General features: G+C 38.5%; 1 protein-coding gene across 3 annotated transcripts in view; it reads left to right on the forward strand.

Annotated features, from left to right (window-relative positions):
• SRGAP1 (SLIT-ROBO Rho GTPase activating protein 1) overlaps window positions 1–20,906 on the forward strand; it is a 303,543-nt gene that overhangs the window by 222,181 nt on the left and 60,456 nt on the right. For all 3 annotated transcript variants that reach the window (XR_013401199.1, XM_015152203.3, XM_015152204.3), the window contains exons 7-10: window positions 2,635–2,856; window positions 5,457–5,558; window positions 18,970–19,167; window positions 20,322–20,406. Coding sequence is in view for 2 of the 3 variants with exons in the window: in XM_015152203.3 (XP_015007689.1) it covers window positions 2,635–2,856; window positions 5,457–5,558; window positions 18,970–19,167; window positions 20,322–20,406 (607 nt within the window). In the remaining variant the exon portion in view is untranslated. The remainder of the gene's footprint in view (window positions 1–2,634; window positions 2,857–5,456; window positions 5,559–18,969; window positions 19,168–20,321; window positions 20,407–20,906) is intronic.

The raw sequence follows: 20,906 nt of genomic DNA on the forward strand, positions 1-20,906 counted from the left end.
GCTTACTGCAGCCTCTACCTCCCAGGATCAAGTGATCCCCCAATCTCAACCTCCTGAGTAGCTAGGACCACAGCACCCACCCCCATACTCGGCTAATTTTTAAAATTTTTTGTAGAGACAGTGTCTGACTATGTTACCCAGGCTGGTCTTGAATCCCTGGGCTCAAGCAATCCTCCCACCTTGGCCCCTCGAAGTGCTGGGATTACAGGTGTGAGCCACCATGCCCAGCCAAGATCCAGCATTTCTAACAAGCCCCTGGTGCTGCCGTTGCTGCTGGTCCACAGACTAAATTTTAAATAGCAAGATTTTAGAATATCTTTACATAAAAATTTCAAATTTAATAGTTCTGAAATAGGAGGGTAAAGATTAGAATTAAATAGGTTAGTTGTAAGAACCAACCTATTTAATTTAAATCCAAGGGTGGAATTAAATAGGTTCTAAAGACAGGTCAGTGAAGGCAGATCCAATGGTTCACATCCTGGTAGATACATCCTTTGTACAAAGGTTGCTTTCTTTGCGACCCCTCCACTATTTTAACAGCAAGCCAATGGACAGCTTATGTTCAAATTCCTTGTGGATGGAGGTAGTTTATTTACTATGCTCCAATCTTTATATGTCTAGAGCCTAGCATATTCCCTGGCACTTAATCCATGGCCAATTAGTGAGTTGAACTGAATCAAACTGAACTGATTGAACTTCACTGGAACAATATAGGGAAAGAACCGAGTTTTGTACCTTTAAAGTCACTTCTTTCCTCTTTAAGTGATTCATACTGCTTTTATGTACAAATTGAAAATCAGCCTGTCAGTAATTATCAGTAATTGATTACTAATTTCCAGTATTATGCTTTTTTTCAAGTCATATTCTCTTAAAATGCAACATGAAAAAATACAAATGCAAATTAAAGATAATGAAGATTTAAGAATCTCAAAGCAGTTATATTCCTAGGAATACTAAATGAAATTCTATCTCCAATAAGCAGACTTTGACAATCATTTATTATTTAAGAGTTTTATTCTGGGGATAAGAGGGAAGGCATTCCTAGACTATTTTGGCAGATTCTAACCTGTTCTTCTCACTTCTAAAAGAGTACAGTTTATTCTTGATCTTCAATAAAATATGCAAATTCAAAATATTGTAGTTAGTGTATTTGCAGCCTACACAGATTTCAATAAATGATTGTATCGATCTCAGTATTGCACAAATAAAACTTGAATGCTATTTTTCATTCTTTTGCTATTTGATTTTGCCTCTTTTATGTTTTAACAGCATTATGGAGATATAATTCACATACTATGTAGTTCACCCATTATAAATCTACAGCTGTCTTTCAGTATACTGAGAGTTGTGTATCCATCACCACAATCAATTTTAGAATATTTTCATTATCCCACAAAGAAATCCTGCACCTCTCAGCCGTTACCCCCAACTTCTTCCCTCTTCCTAGCCCTCATCAACCACAATCTACTTTTTGTCTCTATAGATGTGTCTCTTCTGAACATTTCATGTCAATGAAATCATATGTGGTCTTTTGTGACTTCTTTCACTTAGAATAATGTTTTCAAAGTTCATCCATGTTATGGCATATATCAGTTCTTCCTTTTTGTGGCTGAATAATATTTAATGATATGGCTATACCATATTTTATTTATTAGTTTGTGGACATTTAGATTGTTTCTACCTTTTAGCTATTACGAATAATACTGCTATAAACATTTGTATACACATTTTTAGGTGGATATGTTTTCATTTCTCTTGGATATATATCTAGGAGCAAATTTGCTGAATCATATGGTAACTCTGTGTTTAACTTTTGAGGAACTACCAGATTGTTTTCCAAAGTGGCTCTACCATTTTACATTCCCACTGGCAGTGTATGAGGGCTCCAATTTCTCCACATCCTCTCCAACACTTGCTATTGTCTGTCTTATTGATTACAGCCATCCTAATGGGTGTGAAGTGGTATCTCATTGTGGTTTTGACTTGCATTTCCCTGATTATCATTAGTATTTCCCAGTGATATTGAGCATCTCCTCATGTGCTTATTAACCATTTGTATGTCATCTTTGAAGAAATGTCTATTCAGATTCATTGCCCATTTTAAAATTAGGCTTTGTCTTTTTGGAGTTTTAAGAGTTCTTTATATATGCTAGATATAAGTACCTAATAAGATACATGATTTGCAAAAATTTCTTCCCATTCTATGAGTTCTCTTTTCACTCTCTTGATGGTGTCTATGTTTTTTTTTCTTTTTTTCACATGGAGTCTCGCTCTGTAGCCCAAGCTGGAGTACAGTGGCACCATCTTGGCTCACTGCAACCTTCAACTCCTGGGTTCAAACGATTCTTGTGGCTCAGCCTCCTCAGCAGCTGGGACAATAGGCACGTGCCACCACACCCGGCTAATTTTTTGTATTTTAGTAGAGACAGGGGGTCTTCAATTTTGATGAATCTAATTAATTTTTTCATCTGTTGCTTGTGCTTTTGATGTCATGTCCAAGAAACCGGTGCCTAATCCAATATCATGAAAACTTATCCGTTTCCTTCTAAGAGTTTTATAGCTATAGGTCTCACATTTTTGTCTTTGATCAATTTTGCATTCATTTTTGTATGTGGTGTTCTTTTACTTTTTAAGTGCTGTGATCTTGGCTACCACGCAAGTCTGAATAGAGCCCTCAGAACATATCTCTCTGCGGAGTACAACCTTGAAACCTCCAGACATGAGGGCTTAGACATTATTGAGAATGCAGTTGATAATTTAGAGCCCCGGAGTGATAAGCAGAGATTCATGGAGATGTACCCTGCTGCGTTCTGTCCACCAATGAAGTTTGAGTTTCAGTCTCACATGGGTGATGAGGTCAGTAATTGATCATTTTTAAAATAATGAATTGTCTCTTCACTTATATTTCTCCTCACTTGCTATAATCTAACAGTTGTAATAATTCCAAGTTGTTTTCTCTCTCCTATCCTTGCAAAGGCCCTTAATATAATGCTAAGATCAGCCGCTACCAACATTTTTTTTTTTTTGTTTGTTTGTTTGTTTGAGACAGAGTCTGGCTCTGTCGCCCAGGCTGGAGTGTACTGGCGCGATCTCGGCTCACTGCAAGCTCCGCCTCCCAGGTTCATGCCATTCTCCTGCCTCAGCCTCTGGAGTAGCTGGGACTACAGGCGCCCACCACCACGCCCGGCTAATTTTTTTGTATGTTTAGTAGAGATAGGGTTTCACCATGTTAGCCAGGATGGTCTCTATCTCCAGACCTCGTGATCCACCCGCCTCGGCCTCCCAAAGTCCTGGGATTACAGGCATGAGCCACCGCGCCTGGCCAGTCCTACCAACTTTTAAAGCAAATGTCAAACACTCAAATACTCACAAAGGTCAAACAGATAAAAGGTGCAGATTTCTGTTGCACTAAGGTTTCCCAGAATAGAAAGTTTTTGTTCTACCTCAAGACATTTTAATTTAATGAAAAGGAAGGCATTTTGCTGGTCTGATAGAATCTGTCTGATGGCTTCTTATAATCCTGATTTAAAGATTCTCATAAAGAAAAGTAATTGTATATGCCAGGAATATGGAAGAAAAAAAAAAGTACAAGACTTCTTTTAAGACTCAAATTGGCTCCAAAGTTTAAAATGAGCCTTAGAAATTATGACTGTTTTATATCCTTTATATAAATTCAGCTTTCTATCCTGTTTTACCAAAAACATGCATTTAAACTGATTATGAGTTACAGTTGCTTATGTTATTGTCTATGAACAGGAGAAGACAAAAAAAGCCAGTTTATGGAGCATGCTATATAATAGCATTTGGTGTCTCAGCTGTGCAAAACAAAACTCATAGATAAAAACTCAACTCGGCCGGGCACGGTGGCTCGCGCCTGTAATCCCAGCACTTTGGGAGGCTGAGGCAGGCGGATCACAAGGTCAGGAGATCGAGACCATCCTGGCTAACATGGTGAAACCCCGTCTCTACTAAAAATACAAAAAATTAGCTGGGCATGGTGGCGGGCGCCAGCTACTCGGGAGGCTGAGGCAGGAGAATGGCGTGAACCTGGGAGGTGGAGCTTGCAGTGAGCTGAGATCGCACCACTGCACTCCAGCCTGGGCGACTGAGCAAGACTCCGTCTCAAAAAAAAAAAACTCCTAGATAAAAACTCAGTCTTAACTTATGGTGACAGTCTGTTTTTCAAAATAGATGTAATTATAAGATCATGAAAGATTTCTTTAATGTCGTATTTTTGCTGAAATACCAAGTGTTAAGACATATAAAATATATACGTGTGTATGTATTTATATATAATGTACCTGCTGTATTTCTAATTGGATTTTATGTGTGTTTGATAGAAATGGTAAGCAGTTTTTAAGCCAAAAGAACATGGATTTTGACAAGCAGGATGAGTAGCTTATCCCATGTTTCCAAAAACAAATGGTCGCTGTTTAAATTTTTCAGCTGTGGATATGTTAAGCATGGCATGTTAACATATCACAGACAAATGACATCAGTTGGATGTTAATGGTTTTATTATTTTAATAAAATAAGTTGGTTGCCCTTTTTTATGGCCAGTTCTGCTAAGGAGCAGTGGTAATCTCTCTAATGTTTTGGAAACTCCATAAAAGGAACCCCCATCAGCCAAGAGCATTTCTAAAACAAGGCAGATAAGAAGAAATTGTTTGTTTCTGGTGCAGTTTTGATAATGCTCTGATTTTGAACTTATCCATAATTGAGATCATGGCCAAATATATTCTATCAAAACCTAAGATAAGTGGCCTCTTGAAGTTCATGGTGAGTCACGCGATTTGGCTGCTATTGGCTAGGGAAGCCATATTTGAAAGATGCTCAAATAGTCATTCACATTTTCTGAGTTTTTACTGTGTGCCAAGCGCTGATCTAAGTTGCTTCTGTACATTGTCTCATTTCATTCCCACAGCAGCCCTGTGTTATAAGAACTCTTATTATTCTCATTCTACAGATTAGGAAGCTGAGGTTTTGTAACTTACCACAGTCACCTGGCTAGTAGGGGACAGAGCTGGCATTCGAGTACAACTGACTGACTCGAGAGCTCAGACCCTAACCAATAAGCCCTGCTGCCTTCTTAATTTATGTCTGTATGGTCCACATGAATCATCTTCTGCCTCTGCACAAGAGCCATTAAGAATTCCACGAGTGAGATTTCATCATCAGAGCTCCATCGCAGGAACTGCTCCGTTCTTACCACAGTCCTTCCTGCAGCTGCCATCTTCCAGTCGTAGCCAGGCCAAGCAGCTGCATTCTACTGTTGCAGCTTATGTAACAGCTCCATATTTACAAGAGAAGTTTTGATGCGCTTATTAAAAGTAAATATGTAATTGGAACCTTGAGAGGATTGGTGTGATTCGTGCGTCATTTAAATAGGAGAACCATGCTTCTGGAGGTGGGTCTGTGGTGCCCCATTGTAACTGTGGTTTCTCATTCTCCATCAGGTGTGCCAGGTCAGTGCCCAGCAACCAGTCCAGGCAGAGCTCATGCTCAGGTACCAACAGTTGCAGTCCCGCCTCGCCACGCTCAAAATCGAGAATGAAGAGGTGAGCATGCGTTCATCCTGCCACACCAGTGTTCTGAATTCAGATATAACTGGAAGGCATTCTCACATGATCTAGGCATATTTAATATTCAAGATTCAACCTCTTCATTATGTATTTCCTGCTCTCAGGGTTCCTGTAATACTCTTTGTAGGGGATAAATACAAAGATTCTGTATTCTGCCACAGATTAATATTTTACTAGACACTCACTGCATATACATGTAAACATAATTTTTTTACCTTAAATTGTAATTCATACTGAAAATAGTTCCCATGGGTTGTCAAATTCAACATATATGTACAAAAATATACCATCCTGTGTACAGTGGAACTTTTGACTAATATGTTAATTTATTTTTTAAAATATTTTGTAGAGATGGGGCCTTGCTGTGTTGCCCAGGCTGGACTCAAACTCCTGGCTTCAAGCAGTCCTATCTTGGCCTCCCAAAGTGCTGGGATTACAGGCATGAGCCATTGTGGGGCCTGGCCCACAGTGTGCTATGTTAATTTAACCCTAACTTTTAAAATTCACTTTTTTCCCCTTATGCTTTCCTATATTCTCTAAATTTTTGGTACTGAACATGGCATTACTGATATAATTAGAACAAAATCATATTTTGAAATGGTACTTGAATGAGGATAGACAAATGTTTATTTGCCAGCATTAGTATATTTAAATAAATAGAGTATAAAATATGAATTATTAATATATGTTGAGTTAGGAAGCAATTATACAATTCAGCTGCCTATTTCTGAAATTAACTTACTTGAATCCACGTTCTCCTAAAATAAAGATACGAACCACAAATGTTTCTTGCATTAATCAAGGCTCCCAATTGTAATTTACAGGAACACAAGTTACAAAGTTAACTATTGGTCAGTGTTTGCAGTATCCTCAGACATCACTGGATTTGTGTTCAAATGACATTATCAGGACTCTCTCTCTTTTTATCACTTTGAAGTGATTTCTTCATGTGTGTTGGTAGTGTGTTGGGGATAGAGGCAGAACTGTGTGGTCCCTTTTAAAGCTTGCCATCCCACTTCATCCTAGCATCCTTGTCTCTGCAGTAGGACTGACTCTTCACTGACCTGGCTAAAGTCATGCATACTTCTGGACAAACGATTCCATCTAGGAGATGAGATTCTGTCATTGGCCAGCCTGGAGAATGTGCAGCTCATAGAACCCTTTGATTGAGAATTCCAACAGAAATAGTGTATTTCTAGAGACAATTCCCAAAAGAAAGGATTGTGGGACAGAAGTGAAAAAATAACTTACAATGATAAAGTGAATATCCAAAATTCACTTTCATACCCTGTTTTGTTTTAATCCCACCAGGATGTTTGAGCTCTGTGTATTTGTTTCTGTTAAGAAAGAATGATGTATTTTTAGACCGGTATAATTTGGTCAAAACCCATTGTAAATTTTGGCTTTTATTATTCCTAATAGAAACAAACCAGCCCTTATTCAAATGTGTGTATTTAAGATGCAACCAATGTCATCTCTATATAGAGTCCCACAAACGAACCTTTCCAAAGGAAAGCTACTGCTCACCTTGAAGTAGCGTTTGAGAGCCTAGGTTTTGGCTAGGCTTCACAAAATACCTAATGCAGTTTACTGGATCCTGTTCTATCTACAGTTTGTATGTCTAGTGACTTCCCTTGTTTTTCCCTGCATATCCTTCTGCTGTTTTATTTGGATAACATTCTCTAAACTCAAGGAAAATAGGGTATTATACACAAAGTCAAAACTGGCAGCTCAAGGATATGTTTTGTTTGGCTCCCAAAGTTTTGACCTGTTTTTTTAAAAAAAGGTCTGGCTACTCTGGCCCTGCACTGCTTCATGAATTGAAGAGCTGGGGCATTTGAATTCTACTTTGCCAGAGTCATTCAACTCCCAGTTCTCTTACAGTGAACTGTTTGTGTTACTTGTCTGGCCTCCGCAGGCCTTTGAGTTTGTGACCCTTAATGTATGCCTTTTTAGGCATAATGTGGAGAAGCACAGTGTCCTTATAAACTTAGAGAGTCAGGCAGTGCTTTGTGAGGGTTAATTTTTTAAAATTCTCTAAAGAACTTGAGAAGCTGAGGGAGGATCTCTTGAGCCCAGGAGTTCGAGGCTGCACTGAGGTGAGATGGTGCCACTGCACTTTAGCCTGGGTGACAGCAGGACCCTGTCTCTTAAAAATATTAATTAATTAAAATAAATTTTTAAAAACCTACTGACTGCAAAATAAAACTTAAAAAGTACTTTTTAAACATTAGCTGAAGCAGCAAATGAATTGGATTATCCTAATGTTTCTTATAAGCATGACTACTGGTTTATGATTTGTTGGACACCGAAGAAAATTTACTGTAGTGGAGTGGGATTCTCAAAGAAAGTAAGATTTAAATTAGATTTTTGATAATCAGTAGATAACCATAAAAATAGAGGGAAGAAAAGATATTTCAATATATGTCAAGGTTCCTTGGGAGAACAGAACAGTTTGGTTATCACCCCAGTTCTCTTTGGGGATGAACTGAAGGAGAAGGTGAGGTCATTCAACAAGAAGCTTTGAGAGCCAAGTTAAGGAGTTTTGTTACTGTGGTTCAGAACAATAAATACTGAAGGTCCCCAGGCCTTGATGCTGCATTGAGCTATGATTATGCCACTGCACTCTAGCCTGGCCAATGGAATGGGACCCTGTCTCCCCCACCAAAAGAAAGAAAAGTTGAGAGAGAATTTCACCCAAGTTTTAAAAAGCATGGACAGTGCAGCTAAGTAGAACATGAACCTTTTCACCAAATCTTAGAATACCTTAAATAGTCACTTTGGGAGGCCAAGGCGGGCAGATTGCCTGAGCTCAAGAGTTCGAGAACAGCCTGGGCAACATGGTGAAACCCCATCTCTACTAAAATACGAAAAATTAGCCGGGCCTGGCAGCATGCGCCTGTAATCCCAGCTACTCAGGAGGCTGAGACAGGAGAATCACTTGAACCCGGGAGGTTGCAGTGAGCCAAGATTGTGCCACTGCCCTCCAGCCTGGGTGACAGAGCAAGACTCCGTCTCAACAACAACAACAAAAAAAAAAGTAGGCACCACCTGCAACAGACCATATCTGGCCCATGAAAAAAAATTTTTTTGAGACGAGGTCTCACTCGGCAACCCAGGCTGGGGTGCAGAGGCACAGTCACAGCTCACTGCAGCCTCAACCTCGCAGGCTCAGGTAATCCTCCCACCTCAGCCTCCTGAGTAGCTGGGACTGCAGGCACACACCACCACACCTGGCTGATTTTTGTATTTTTCATAGAAACTGGATTTCACCACGTTGCCCAGGCTGGTCTCTAACTCCTGGGTTCAAGCGATCCACCTGCCTTGGTCTCCCAAGATGCTGGGATTACAGGTGTGAGCCATCACTCCTGGCCTGAAAACTTTTGTTTGCTCTACAGTGCTTGGGTTTTGAAAGTTATTTACTATCCTGTAAAAACTGTAAGTTTTCATAAAAATACCAATATGCAAGGTGAGCACAGTGGCTCACACCTATAATCCCAGCACTTCAGGAGGCCAAAGCGGGCAAATCTCTTGAGGTCAGGAGTTCGAGATCAGCCTGGCCAACATGACAAAATGCTGTCTCTACTAAAAATATAAAAATTAGCCAGGCATGGTGGCGCATGCTTGTAGTCCCAGTTACTCAGGAGGCTGAGGCGGGAGAATCACTTGAACCCAGGAGGTGGAAGTTGCAGTGAGCTGAGATTACACCACTGCACTCCAGCCTGGGCGACAGTGCAAGACTCTGTCTCAAAAAAAATATAGATATATATTATATATAATATATATTATATATATTTACATATTTATATTTTATAAATATACATGTTTATAAAAATAATGTATAATATATAAATTATATAATATATAAATATATAATAAATATATATTATTTATATTATAAATAATAAACATATTATTTATAATATATAAATATTAAATTATAAATTATTTAATTTATTAAATTATAAATATTTAATTTATAAATATTATTAAATTATATAAATTATTTATATTTATAATATAAATAATATATATTTATCAATATCCAGCCTCTTTAAAAATTAGAAGAACTGATCACACTAGACCTGTGTTTCTACGGGACAATAACTGACTTCCTTTAGACACAGAATGTGTGCTTCCAGTTTGCCATGTTCTCCACTCAGCCCACTCAGCTCATTTTCATGGCTTGCCTGGCCCTTAAAGATATTTGAGTTTGTATCACTTGCCTTAAAACAAAGAGAAGAGAGCAGTACATGCTTGTGAAATGGCGTCAGTATACTTAAAAGTAGTAAAAGCTAAAAGGTTTGAGAAGGGCTTAATTAAATCTGTGGTTGATAAAGATTCATAAGAGATTGTGACATTTATTGTCACTTCCCAACTTTACATTTACCTGATAAACTTTTAAAAATGAGGTTTGAGTTTTATTATGCTGCAAACTTGCACCCTTAGTACCTCAGTCTCACGATTCCAACTTCCAGCCGATCTGTCAGTGAATATTCATTAGTGCCCACTGTGTGTTATGCATATGGAATTAGAGCGGGGCCTGCTGCCACACAGCCTTGTGCCCGATCATTGTTTTATTTTGATTACTTAGCTGTTTATTAAAACTTTGAAGGGAAACATTAATAAACATTACTTTTGTTTTTGTTTTGTTTTGTTTGAGACAGGGTGCCAGTCTGTCATCCAGGCTGGAGTGCAGTGGCACAGTCACTGCAGCCTCAACCTCCCGGGCTCAGGTGGTCCTCCTGCCTTAGCCTCCCAAGTAGCTACTTTTTTATTACTTACAGAGACAGTGTTTCTACAAATAATTATTTTGAATTATTCTTTAAATTTTCAATTATTGTTCATGAATTTTGTTCAAAAACAAAATAATATGCCCAGCTACTTTTTTATTATTTGTAGAGACAGAGTCTCCCTATGTTTCCCAGGCTGGTTGAACTCCTGGGCTCAAGAGATCTTCCTGCCTTGGCCTCCCAGAGTGCTGGGATTACAGGTGAGAGCCACAGCCGGCTCACATTACTCATTTCAGCCACCCGGCCCAACATTGCTCTTAAAGGCAACTTTTCAAAAACAAACTAATCATTTATACCTTTCTCATTATAAACATTTTCCAAACACTTTCCAGCCTAATATTGCGCTGTCTTGTCTGCTTTCTCAAAAGTTTGCATTTAACCTTGTTGTAGGGATTTCTGCTTAGGGGTCATTCCTGTTGCTTCTTCCTTTCCAAACTAGCCTCTGGAGTAACTCACCATTGATTACAGTTCCCATTTCTTCAAGTTTCTCATTTCTCCCTTTATCTATACACAGTCAAAGAAAGAGAAAAAGGAACTACTTTGAGGAGAGCATCTATGCCTTTTATATTTTTTTAGGACAACATTGGTTTGTAATAGCTTGCCCCATTTTCAGACTGTTTGTCCCAATATTTGGTCCAGAAAATAAAGTTTTCATCAGCATGTCACTGCTGTTCTATGAGTAAAACCTTCTCACATATAAAACAACTAGTCTCTCTTAAATTATAGTAGATTTACCACCCTGAGGGGAATGTACAATGAGAGAGACCCATAATTTCTCAATCAATTTGCAACAGTGTTGAATGAACAGATAGCTCCACTTAAATTTTCCTAGCACCATTTGAAGTCTTTCACCAGCAGCTTGCCAACGAGTATTTCACAGACTGTTCCAAAAATACATTACTTACACAAGATATTTTAAACAATAATGAGCCAGATTTTAGGCAAACATTTGAGACAATTTTCATGGCATGGGAAATTGAGGGAACTAAGAGATATTTCAGTTATACCTCCTACCTAGGGTAGAAAAATCACATTTCCCCCCCCAAATTTCTCATAATACCTGTGACCTCAGCAGAATCCCAGGTCATGTAAATCAATGATGAAACTCTCCTGGGGGATTCTCAAGTTCTTTTGAGACTTGATATAAGATATGAAGCCTGATAACCACTTAATTATAATTGCTGCTTTGGATCTTCTCTGTGGCCTTTAACTTCATTTTTACTGATTTAAGTATCTTTGACTTGCCTGCAACCTTCTACTGATAAGCTAACAGGAAAATCCTAAGTAAAAGATAACTGCCATTTGTCCCTTAGATGGCATCATCTTCTTGGCCAAATTAAAAATAGGATCAACTGTCTTTCACCATGAACACACATTTATATTTTTTGTTTCAAGCAAGCTTTAGCTCACTAAAGGGAGGGCCTTGATCCAAAAGAATACCAAGAGAAATGAGGAGAATTTCTAGGATGGGTATAAAAATGAGTCCTGGGATAGGGCACCCCAAAGAAAATGGCAGAGCTCAGGATGGCTCTCAGTGGAGAAGCCACTCATTTTCTCTGATGCACTGAGCATTTTTTGGCATCTATGATTTGAAAGGATAACTCCAGCGTCCACTGTTCATTCAGTGAACTTTTTCTGATAATTTGCTGTGTTTCAGGCACCGTGCTAGTCCCTGGAGCTATAAAGATTAATAAGTTATCACTGACTTCAAGTTGCTTCCACCATAGGTGGAAATATAAACCTCTAAACAGTGTAGCAGGTGCTTGTGAGAAATCAATTTGAGATCATGCTTCTTAGACCACACTCAGTGTCAGGTCCACTCACATGGGTCATTAAATCAGAGTCAGGGGTGGGCCACAGGAAAACAGGTTTTCCGAGACATAGCTGAAGGCAGAGACTTTGTTCTGAGAGTCCTGAGCAACGATGATGTTTTCTTCCTTGGATTAAGTTATATCATTGCTGAGAATGAATTTTGTTCAAACACAAGAGAGCCCAGCATTTGTAAACATTACCTTAAATGCAAGTACATAAATTACTAGTGTGAATTCTTCTGGAATGGTGATGTGACATTCCCTACCCCCCCCCCAAAAAAAAAGGTTGTGGGACAGCAAACATTGGTCTGTTTTTTCAGATCTGGTAATGCCTACCCAACACAGACAGGGGCTAGGGTCACTAGCATTGCACCCATGTTAGGGTACAAGGAGCAAGGGAAGGCCATGGCAGGATGCTCTGCCTGTGCTCTCGCCTTCTGTGGCCTGTGCTAGCTGTGAGTTTCTGTACCCTTGGCTAATTAATTATGGAATTGACCCAATCTGTGTGTGTGTGTGTGTGTGTGTGTGTGTGTGTGTGTGTGTGTGTGTGGTCCCTTTCTGCTAATTTTTAGTATATCTGAAATGACACAGTGCTGTAATTGAAATACATTCAAGGTCAGCGATGGGAAGGAGCAAGTAGTTCAGTGGGGAGGCGAAGGAAGGGATCAGGGTCACCTTCACAGATGAGTGATGAGTCTTAAAGGATGAATAGGACTGTATCAGTGCAAGGTACAAGGCACAGTGCCTTAAAATACATGGAGTGTGTTATGATATGATTTGTGTCCTCCCTGAAAATTCATATGTTAAAGTCTTAGCTTTCAGTGATTAAGAATGTGATCTTATTTGAAGATAGGATCTTCACAGAAGTAATCAAATTAAAGTAGGTCAATATGACTTATGTCCTTATAAGACAAAGGGGAGGGGAAATTTGGATACAGAGACACAGGTGGAGGGAAGACGATATGAAGAGACATAGGGAGAAGATGACCATCTACAAGCCAAGGAGAGAGGCCTGGAACAGATCCTTCCCTCCCAGCCCTCAGAAAGAACCAACCCCGCAAACCAACACCTTGATCTCAGATGTCTAGCCTCCAGCACTGTGAGACAATACCTTTCTGTTGTTTAAGCTAGTCAGTACCTGGTTTGCCTTAGAATAACACGGTGCATTCAGGGAATGAGACCACTGAAATAGCTGTCTTGTTCTCCCAGTGATGGTAGTATCCTGGTAACACAAAGGCAACAGAACCAGTCCACAAAAGCCTGCAGAAGTAACCTCTCCCTCCTCATTCATTTTGACCCACAGCTCAGAGTTCAAGCCACCCGGGCAGCTCCTTCAGTGCAGTGCATTCTTCTGGTTTCTCATGAATCCTTTGTCAAGTCTTTGGCCTCTCCTTCCACCAAAACCCAACTGTGTTTTCCTCCTGTTGATGGGGAGGTATTACAAGGCTCATATTAGCTGTTTCATATTTGCCTCATTATGTTCCCCCCGAGACTTATTAATATGGCTGGTGTGTGTCAGAAGCTGGTGTTACTGTCTGTTGCAAACATCCCATGGGATGATATGCAGTCCCAGCATTGTGTCTGGTGGCTTCTGTCACATCCTTTATTCCTGATACTTCCAAATTTAACCATGACACCACTGCTTCTGAGAAGGAAGTTGAAAAAAAGAAGAAAAATGGTGGTGTTGATTTTGGTTCTTCGTATATGTATTCCATGTGTGATCTGATAATGCTGCTGTCTCTGGTTTCCTATATGTAAGAACACGGCTCTAGTGAAACATTCTTATGTAACCGTGTGTGTCATAAACTCAGTGAACACACTTTAATTGCAAAATTCCAACAAATTTACAGATTACAGTTGTCCCTTGGCGTCCAAGGGGGATTGGTTCCAGGATCTCCCACAGATAGCGAAATTTGAGGATGCTCAAGTCCGTTATATAAATGGTGTAGTATCTGCGCATAACCTACACACATTTTCCTATGCTTTAAATCATCTCTAGATTACTTGTAATACCTAAAACAATGTAAATGCTATGTAAATAGTTATACTGGGTTTTGTTATTTTTTATTGTTGTATTATTTTTTATTTTTTTTTACAAATATTTTTGACCCACAGTTGGTTGAATTTGTGAATGGTTGAATACATGGATAGAGAATCCATTAAAAAAACAAAAACTGACTGCATTTGAAGACAAACTAGGAATGTTTATTTTGGTTCATGATTGTTTTTGGGTTTTTTTGTTGTTCAGATGGATTTTGTGGTTTTTTGTTTGTGTATTTTAGGAGCTTTTCTTGTCATTGTTTTCCTTTAATTGTGTTTTAATTAGGTACATATCAGAGCACCTTATTGAACCTTACATCGTGTTATTCTTGTACTTCACCTTACCAGTATCTGAAGAACATTTCATGCTCCTATGTATACTTTTCATGCTCCTATGTATTTGGAAGTTCTGCTCTGCCTTCCAGAGCAAAAGAAGCTGTAGTTCTTCTCAGCAGTTTTGCTATTTAAGCCATCTGTTGAAAACGATTAACTGCTACTGCTGTTGCTTAAATGTTTTTCAAATATGCCCCATCGTGTTCATTCCCACTCTTTACTTCATTAGATCAAGGTTTCGTCATCTCTAATGGAACTAGGGTCTCCTGACTACTTTTCCTGCTTTCTGTCTCTTTCCCTTTTATTGTTCATCAACTCAGGGATCTTTTAAAAATGTAAATCTAAACTGTCCCTTATAGGTGTCAGTGTCCCTGTTGATTCTCAATTAAGTGTGGTATATGAGGGCCTTTATTTTTGTTTTATTTTTTTAAATTCTGACCCCAGTATCATACAATAGGAAGGGCCTTTATTAGCAAGTCATCTTCTCTAGATGCTATGCACTCCTACTTCTCAAAAAAAACTTCTTGTTGTCGCCCAAGAAGGCCAGGATCTCTCTTTTCCCACTTTTTCCTCTGCCTGGAATGCCCTTTTTTCCAGTGAACACCTATTCACCATTTAATATGTGCTCAAAATTTATCTTCTGAATGGTGCCTTCCGTGACTTCCACAGACAGCACAATATACTCTTTTGCCTGTGTTTTCTTACACATTTGTCAATTTCAAGAGTTTAATTGAATAAAGAAATAATAGCATTTACTTTGTAGCATTTTAATTACTATATATTGGCACAAGTACTTCCATTTTTTTAAAGTATTATAAATATAAAATTTATGGAGCTGTAGATAATATAGTCAAATATTTACCTTCCTTACTCAGTTATTAATTTAGTTATGCATAATTTAAATCATATATAAAACAGTATTTTAATTTAGAAATAGTTTTTCTCTCATTTTCACAATTTTATGAAGACTCTTCATATATCCTGATATTGTTTGTCATTACCAGAGCCACATTTTGAGTCATCAAGTATACTTTTCTCAGAGTATACCATCTTCACATCTATTTGTTTGAAATACAGTGCTTTTAAAACTTGTGCATGATACTGTCATTAGAAATTTGTCTACAAGCTATAAGAGCCTATTTGACTAGTGTAGGATGGTGACTCTTTTAATTCAGTCTATAGATATTTAATTATGACCTCCTTAAAGTAATTAATTACAGTATTTTAATGGTCATTAATATGCTTTTTTTCCAACAGTATCTACCCTTTGCATTGTGCATAACCCCAGGAATGATTATTGTCTATTAAATGTCTTTCTCTTCTTTTTTTTTAATATTAATTCCATCACATGACCTTCTAAACACCCAAACTTGTACTAATTGCTACTGTTTCTTTCCCAAACATTATTTTGTTAAAAAAAAAAAAAAAGTAATTGAAAAGATTTCTACTTCCTGTAATGATGGACTGGGTCACTCAACTGATTCCTTCAAATTTTATTTTCTAGGACAAGATGCATGGCCAGGCCTCCAACCTGTGACACAGGGAACCATATCTTCCCAAAAGGAAGATCATCTAATATTTTGAACAGTAATAAAATCCAGAGATTCTGAGCTATTAGTGCCCCTAATGGTTTGGGAAAATAAACATTCTCTTTGGAGGATAACCTCACCTTTGACCTCAAATAACTCTACAAAAAATATCTAGCAAAGATAGTTAGACAATGAAGAGATAAGAAACCATGAGTGATAGCCAGAAGAAATAATAGACAATAAGACACACCCACAGGAACTCCAAATATTGGGATTATTAGAAATAAATGACAAAAGAACTATTTACAGTGTTCAAAGAGGTTTTTAAAAGCCAAGCTTAGATTTCATCTGGAAATCATAAGCACTAAAATAACAGATTTGAGAATGAGCTACATAGGAATTCTAGCACTGAGAAATAACCAAAATTAAGAAAGCAGTGGGTGAGTTTAACATCAAATAGAGCTAAAAAATAAATCATTAAAGAAGACAAATCAGAAGAAATAATGAAAACACAGCATCAAAAACAAAAGATAATAAAATATTGAAAAGAAGAATAAGAGATACAGAGAACACAGTGATGTCTAATATGCTAATTCAACTCCCAGAAACCAAAAAAAAAAAAATTTTTTTTTTTTTTTTGAGACAGAGTCTTGCTTTGTCACCCAGGCTGGAGTGCAGTGGCACGATCTCGGCTCACTGCAACTTCTGCCCCCTGAGTTCAAGCACTTCTTCTGACTTAGCCTCCCGAGTAGCTGGGATTACAGGCATATGCCACCATGCCCGGCTATTTTGTATTTTCAGTAGAGATGGGGTTTCACCATATTGGCCAGGCTGGTCTCGAACTCCTGACTTCAAGAGATCCACTGCCTCGGCCTCCCAAAGTTCTGGGATTATAGGTGTGAGCCACCGTGCCCCATCCAGAAAGAAAAGTAAGAATATAGAGTCAATATTTGAAAAGATAAACGCTGCAAACTTACGAAAGTCTATGAAAAACATCACACAAATTCAAGCAGTCCAAGAAATTCCAGGCAGAATGTATTTTTTAAATCCTTACCTAGATATATTACAGTGAAACTGTAGAAACCCAAAGATGAATAGAAAATTATAAAAGCAGCTGAAAAAGAAAGCAGATCTTATTCAAAGCAGTGACAGACTGACAGTAACCTTCTCACTCAACAGGAACATGGAAGCCACAACAGAGTACAGTGGTACCTTTCTAACATACAAAAAGAAAATAACTGCTGCACAGAAAAAAGTATTTAATAAATGAAGGTGAAATAAAAGACATTGTCAAGTCAACAAAACAGACACATACTAAAATGAATTTCTAAAGGGTACCCTTAAAATATAAGCACTGGACATCCAAGAATATAATAAATACATGGATGATGCTTAATGAATATTGACTACATAAAATAATAATGTCTTAAATTTAAATATATATAAATATTTACATATATTCTATTATAATACATTACAAAAATAGCATATAAATCAGGAGGAGTAAATGAAGTTAAGGTGTTCTAAACTCTTTACATGGTGTGACAGAAGGAAAAAGCTATCAATTGACATTACACTTTGATAAGCAAAGGTAAAATATGACCTTCAGTGAATAAAAAGACTACTAGAAGATTAATAAATAAATAAGCTCCTATCTCATGGCTATGAGATAGGAAAATATTTCTTAAATAGGACACAAGAAACACTAAAAGGAAAACATTGATAAATGCATTATATTAAAATTAGAATCTTTGTTCATCTGGACACTATTGAAAGAGGGAAAAACCACAGCACAGAGTGGGGAAAAATATTTGCAACACATACAACTACAAAAAGATTCATATCCGTATCAACAAATCATTAAGAAAAAGACTCATAACTTAGAAAATGGAGAAAGAGATTTGAACAACGTGTTCTCAATTAAGGAGATCCAGATTGCCTTAAACATATGATAATGTGCTCAATCTCATGTATCAGGGAAATGCATATTCAAACCACAGTGAGATACCACTGCACACCCAACACAATTGTTTACATTTGAAAGAAAGACTCACAATACCAACTGTTGATGAGGATGTGGAATCGCAGGGATTCTTCCACTCTGCTGGTGACAATATAAATTACAATCATTTTGGAAAACAGTTTAGCAGCAATTCTATTCATATATGTGTGACTAAACAAAAATGTGTTTATAGCAGTATTATTCAAACTAGCCCACAACTAAAAAAAAGCATCTATCAATAGTAAAATGGATGAATTACAGTGTATTCCTACAATGAATAGCAATGAAATATACTCACAAGAAGTGAGTGTATCTCACGTTGAGCAAAAGGAAGACAAAAATTATACATCCTGTAGGATTTCTTTCATGTGAAGTGCAAGAAAGGGCAAAACTAATATCTAATCTTAGAAATCCAGGTAATGGAGGAGGAGAGGGAATAGGTGTATGGTAACTGGGAGAGGCACTAGCAGGCTCGTAATATACTTTTTCTTAGTCTGATTGTTACTCATATAGATGTGTTCCCTTTGTGATAATTCATCATCAAGCTGCACACTTAGGATCCATGTGTTTTTCTATATATAGTTTGACTTCAATTAAAAATGTTAAGACAAAAAAGTAATTGAGAGAGTACCCAGTAATATATGAGATTTATAAGGACTGAAATATAAAGCAATAACCTCCTTAGGATGATTTTGAAGAAATCCCTCCCTTAAACTGGTAATATGGAGTGTTTTTTACCTTTGTTTCTCTCCTAATAAGACTGTGAATTTGGTGGGGACAGGCTCTGTGTAGTCATCTCTGCCTGACAGAGTGGACTCTCCCTGTTTGTGGGATTCATGAAATAAGGTACTAATGTGAGAAATGTATTTCTGTTCCCAGGTTAAGAAAACGACTGAAGCCACCTTGCAGACAATACAAGATATGGTCACCATCGAGGACTATGATGTTTCTGAATGCTTCCAGCACAGTCGCTCCACAGAATCTGTGAAGTCCACTGTCTCTGAAACCTACCTGAGTAAACCCAGCATCGCCAAGAGAAGAGCCAACCAGCAGGAAACCGAACAATTCTACTTCATGGTGCGCCCGCCACTTCCCAAAAGCCGCACGACAGAGCTCAGATCTCGGATTCCCAAGTGCCGCTTCTATAGTCGCATCCGAATCATCTGGGGTTCTTTTTGTTAAAATAGACTCCTGTCTACCATCAGAGTTCCTGATTCAGTCAGTCTTGGAAAGAGTTTAGGAGTTACTTAGATGTTAGTTAATTAGTTAGTTAGGAGTTATTTAGTTAGAGGACTGGTATAAAACAATACTTTTTTAGCTGGGCACAGTGGCTCATGCCTGCAATCCCAACACTTGGGAGGCTGAGGTGGGAGGATCATTTGAGCCCAGGAGTTTGGGACTAGCCTGGGCATCATGGCAAAACCCCATCTCTACAAAACACACATATATATATTTTATATATATATATATTATATATATTAGCCAGCAGGCATAATGACATGCAACTGTAGTCCCAGCTACTTGGGAGGCTGAGGTGGGAGGATCGCTTAAGCCCAGAGGCAGAGGTTGCAGTGAGCTGAGATCACTGTACTGCACTCCAGCCTGGGCAAGAGAGTGAGACCCCAACTCTAAAATTTAAAAACACACAGTACTTTTAAACTTCAGTACCCATACATGTCACCAGGAGAGCTGGTGAAAGTGCCAGTTCTAATTTCCAGAGGTCTGGTACAGAAGGAACCTGAGAGTGTGCCTCTCTCCTAGGCTCCCAAGGTTGGCTGATGCTGCTGGTCTGCAGACCACACTTCAAGTAACAAGTTTCTAGGATCTAGAAGATCCAAGTGGCTGGATTTTAGATCTATGAAAAGTTCCTTGACATTGAATAATTTTTAAAAATTAAAAATTAGGCTGCGTGCAGTGGCTCACACCTGTAATCCCAGTACTTTGGGAGGCCGAGGCAGGCGGATCACCTGAGGTCAAGAGTTCAAGACAAGCCTGGACAATATGGAGAAACCCCGTCCCTACTAAAAATACAAAAATTAGCCAGGCGTGGTGGCAGGCGCTTGTAATCCCAGCTACTCAGGAGGCTGAGGCAGGAGAATCACTTGAATCCCGGAGGCGGAGGTTGCAGTGAGCCAAGATCGAGCCACTACACTCCAACCTGGGCGACAAGAGTGAAACTCTGTCTCAAAAAAAAAAAAAAAAAATTTAAAAATTATTCTTGCCTTTTGCAGAAACTCAGAGAATATTTGGAAGGCAGTAATCTCATCACGAAACTTCAAGCCAAACATGACTTGCTGCAGAGGACTCTGGGAGAAGGTGAGTTATCCGAAATGTATAGGAAGATGACCTGGATGATACATCGTATCATGCATGTATTCCAGAAAGAGTATGAATTGTATATTTGTGCTTTAAGAAGCAGAGGACACTCTGTGTTTCGATTTGGTTTCATTTGTGTATGTCACGATCAAGTTCTCCTGGCACTATTTTCTTCTAAAGCGTGGTGCTAACCTTGAGGAAGTATAGTGAAATCTAGGGAGGGCTGGAAAGTCAATACCGAGCTCCTAGGGAGGGATCTTCAGAGCATGGTGTTCCTGATGGTAGAAAAGTCTGGAGACGCTGCCCCTCCCCTACCTGCTGACCCCCAGTCTCTTCTTCCTTCCCTTCTCAGGGTTCTGCACCCTTCCAACCCCACCCCTGTTTGTTTTAATGGGCGAGTATTTGTTGTTCCATCTATTGCCTGTTTAGACTCTGGAAACCAGTTAAACCAGTTTGGGTGATTTTTTTTCTTTCAGTAGGCATCGGCTATAGTTGAGAAA

The sequence above is a fragment of the Macaca mulatta genome, chromosome 11 (assembly GCF_049350105.2).
Source record: "Macaca mulatta isolate MMU2019108-1 chromosome 11, T2T-MMU8v2.0, whole genome shotgun sequence".
NCBI lineage: Eukaryota > Metazoa > Chordata > Mammalia > Primates > Cercopithecidae > Macaca > Macaca mulatta.